The following is a 3461-nucleotide window of genomic DNA, read 5'->3' as shown; positions in this document are numbered from 1 at the left end:
GAACCCCTTCTGAAAATGTAAGACGACATTCCATGAAATAATGAGTGGAATATGGAGCACCAGTCACAGAAATTCACACTTCACTCTCATCTCGCTTTCCACCTCCACTTGCGCAAGAGCGAAAGAAGCGGAAAGTCAGTCGGTTTTTCTCTCTGGTGGGAGGAGGTGACGAGGGAAACCAGTTAGTTCCTCCTCAACCGCTCTAATAAAAGGCGCTCTCGTCATGTCTCCATCAGTTGAGAAGTGGCATGTGGATATTATTATTACATGATAATACAGCAGTTTTCTGAAGATGTCAGTGTCCCCAGATGTTGAGAGTCAATCCTCCGGTGCGCGCTCCCGCAGCAGGTGTCTGGACACCTTCCTCACCGTGTCCGTGATCGCGCTCTTCATCATGTTTATCGTCGCTCTCGCCGCCGCGCTGCTCTTCGTCAAACACATCGAGAGTGAGATGAACGCGCGGACGACGCAAGACTCAGACGGGCAGAAGGGCCCACTCGAGATGGTCGCACCTGGAGCCGCATATAAGGTGAGTTGTACATTTAGTCATTTAGCAGACGATTTTATCCAAAGGGGAACATACAAAAGACCAAATCTGCAGTGTCGCACTGCTGGGGTCTAATAGCAGCAACTAGCTAGAGTAGGTTAGGTTATTGCCATTTTACAGTGGAAATACCATTGTTTTTGGATGTAGAAGTGTCATTTTCTTCACTTAACATGGAAATGCCATATGCTTTATGGACATGTACAAGTTTAAGACCAGTTATTATCCTTAAAAGCAATGCTTCCAATTAGGCTCAGTACAGGCTGATGTCATAGCAGAACCACTGATTTGAAGAACTTTACTGATTTCCAAAGAACCATATGGCATGCAGCCAAAAATGTTTGAGGATAAGAAGAGGGTTCTCATTCTGAACTTAAGCGCCAATGAAGCACCTTTATTTTACATGACTTCCATTTTATTGCAAAGCATTATTGTAGGAGGTTTAGAACTTATCTTAGCAGTTGCACTCGATATAGCTTGGGCGGCAGGTGTGTACATTCATGATGCATCATTTTTGACAATTTCAGTACAGTCTTTTTTTTTACCTGTCTCACCACCTTTCCTGCAGGTGAGCACATACATCGTTGATAAACCTGTATCTGAAGTTTTCTCTCTCTTTCTGTTTCCGTTTTTCTAGATGCAGAATTTTGCATACCTGAGGGCCACCAACAGTAAGTTCCATCCTTTTAATATTTCAAATATTGAACTCTAAATACGAACAAATTGCATGGGACAATTTTTGTAGTCTAATCATAAAAAAACAGACAATTCCAGGAGTAAAGATGCCTGAAGCTCAAGAGGCAGAATAGTCCTATCGTAACCTTAATAATCTGTTATTTACTGAAAATAACACGCACATGCCCTTGCGTTTAACTGTGAATATTCCTTTGAAAGTTTACTTCATCTGCACAATTCTTGAAACTGAGCATGTCTCTTTGTCTCCGCCCTGCAGGTCAACTGAAGGAAAACGTGATGGAATGGGAATCCATCCCGTATGGTAAGGGACAGTCCATCGGTTCGATGTACAGCTATGAGAAGAATCAGAGAGTTCTGAACGTGAACGAAGCTGGAAGCTACTTCCTGTACGTCCAACTGACTTTCTCCTGCACACACATCTGTCCGGCCGGCCAATTTACCACCAGCTTTTACAATCAAGATAACAAAAAGCAACTGACCTGCACAGTCTCGCTGCCAAAAATGCCTGACATGAATGGATCGTTGCCAGTTAGCAGGACATGCTGGCATGTCATCACGCTTCCGGAACAAAAAAGTCGTCTACTGGCAAAAACAGAGTTTTCAGAACAGACACTCAACAATTGGAAACTGGATTTGAACGATTCTGGATTTGGGATGTTTTTGGTTGACAGACTAGGAGCAGCATGAGGTCATCACGCATGGTTGTGAGAAACTAGACTAACTTCAGGAGAACATGGACTCCTCGCATGCAGCTATGAGCTCGTGGGTCTCGAATCCTCATCGGCACTTTTATCCACTCAGGACTTCTTTGTATACTCTGGTGGCCCAGGCCCAGACGCAATCTGTGCACAACATTTTCGCAGATTTGGAACATGCGTTGTTCGTGAAGTTCTACACATTCCTTGGCCGCTTGTTTGTTTTTTTTATCAAATACATTGACTAAACTGATTGTTCAGCTCATGAAGATTTTGGCTGGGCTAGCCGATGACTGAGAGATAAGCAAAGCTGTTTTATCACTATTTATAATTTAAATATATTTATATGTGTTAATACATTTATAATAATTGTAATATTTATACTTCTAGTTGTGTATATTGTACATATGATGTGTTAATGTTTACCGTAAGTGTAAAACTGTAGATTTCACTACATATGAGCAGTATGTCGGGGGCTAGACCTCTTGCAGGTCATGCTCGACCGATGGTAAAGCTGTCTAACAGTGCGACTGTTTCTTTCGTTCACAGATTGGAGATTGCACATACTATATTAGCCTACAGATGTTTAGCTGTGTAACAGAAATAATGTGTAAAATCTGACCTACACATCAATACTGTACCAGGTGCCTTGTGATAAATTAAAGGGATCGTTTACTAATTATGTTCACCAATAATGTCAATTCTGGTTGGGAACAGACATGGGCATGAGTAAATAAAGAGTGAACTTTGCCTTTAAAAATCTCTCAAATCTGTAATGTGAAGTTTTAGTCCTACATGTGTAAAGGGAGCACGCTGGTGGGTAGCTGTGCTGTATGTAAACCTCTTCATTAGCACGCCTGCCTCCCATGCTTGAGACCCTGGTTCGAATCCCGCTCGGGGCAGGTTAAGCAGGACCGGTTACAAATGTAATTATGTGACAGTTTCCCTAGCATATCATGCTAACAGCTGTGGATGCTCTGACAGATGCCATCAGTTAGATGAGTGTTTTCATTCTTCTGAAAACTGTAAAAAGTCAAAAAGCTACATGTGTGAATATACGTAAATGGCTCTTCACACACACACGCACTCTTGTGTTGTATTGTTTGTTGTAAAGTGGAGAAGTTTTGAATGCTAACTAACTCAGGAACTCTATAGAGATGAATGTAACAATTATGAAAGTTTGTGAATTGTTTTATTTTGCATAATGGGACTATTTAATAAAGGAAAATGTTAATTATACATATGTGTGGGGTGTTTTGTGAGATCTCAGGTTTGTTTTCCAGTAAAAATATCTCTAAATTGTAATCTCTAAGATTAAAGTCAGAGTATAGAGCTACAAAATTAATATTGATAGCATAGCTCAGATTTCTTGTTCTTGGAAGAACTTGATGAGAAATATTTGAGTTCATATCTCTGACGTTTTTTTGCAGACCTTGATATGTTGGCAGTTCTAAGCACAGTCAGAAACCCTAGACACATGCAAGATCGGCTATAATCACAGATGTCTAATATAGAAAGGAGAAAAT

At 40.9% G+C, this 3461-nt stretch overlaps 1 protein-coding gene across 1 annotated transcript; it reads left to right on the top strand.

Annotated features, from left to right (window-relative positions):
* Nucleotides 1-210: 210 nt before the first annotated feature.
* LOC127444663 (uncharacterized) lies at nucleotides 211-3176 on the top strand. The gene is made up of 3 exons (XM_051704175.1): nucleotides 211-529; nucleotides 1182-1215; nucleotides 1497-3176. The coding sequence occupies exons 1-3, from the start codon at nucleotides 293-295 to the stop codon at nucleotides 1925-1927; spliced, it is 702 nt and encodes a 233-aa protein (XP_051560135.1). The 5' UTR covers nucleotides 211-292; the 3' UTR covers nucleotides 1928-3176.
* Nucleotides 3177-3461: the final 285 nt, after the last annotated feature.

Source organism: Myxocyprinus asiaticus, chromosome 8 (assembly GCF_019703515.2).
Source record: "Myxocyprinus asiaticus isolate MX2 ecotype Aquarium Trade chromosome 8, UBuf_Myxa_2, whole genome shotgun sequence".
Taxonomy (NCBI): Eukaryota; Metazoa; Chordata; class Actinopteri; order Cypriniformes; family Catostomidae; genus Myxocyprinus; species Myxocyprinus asiaticus.
Note: the sequence above shows the minus strand (reverse complement) of the source record. Positions and strands in the feature narration are given on the sequence as shown.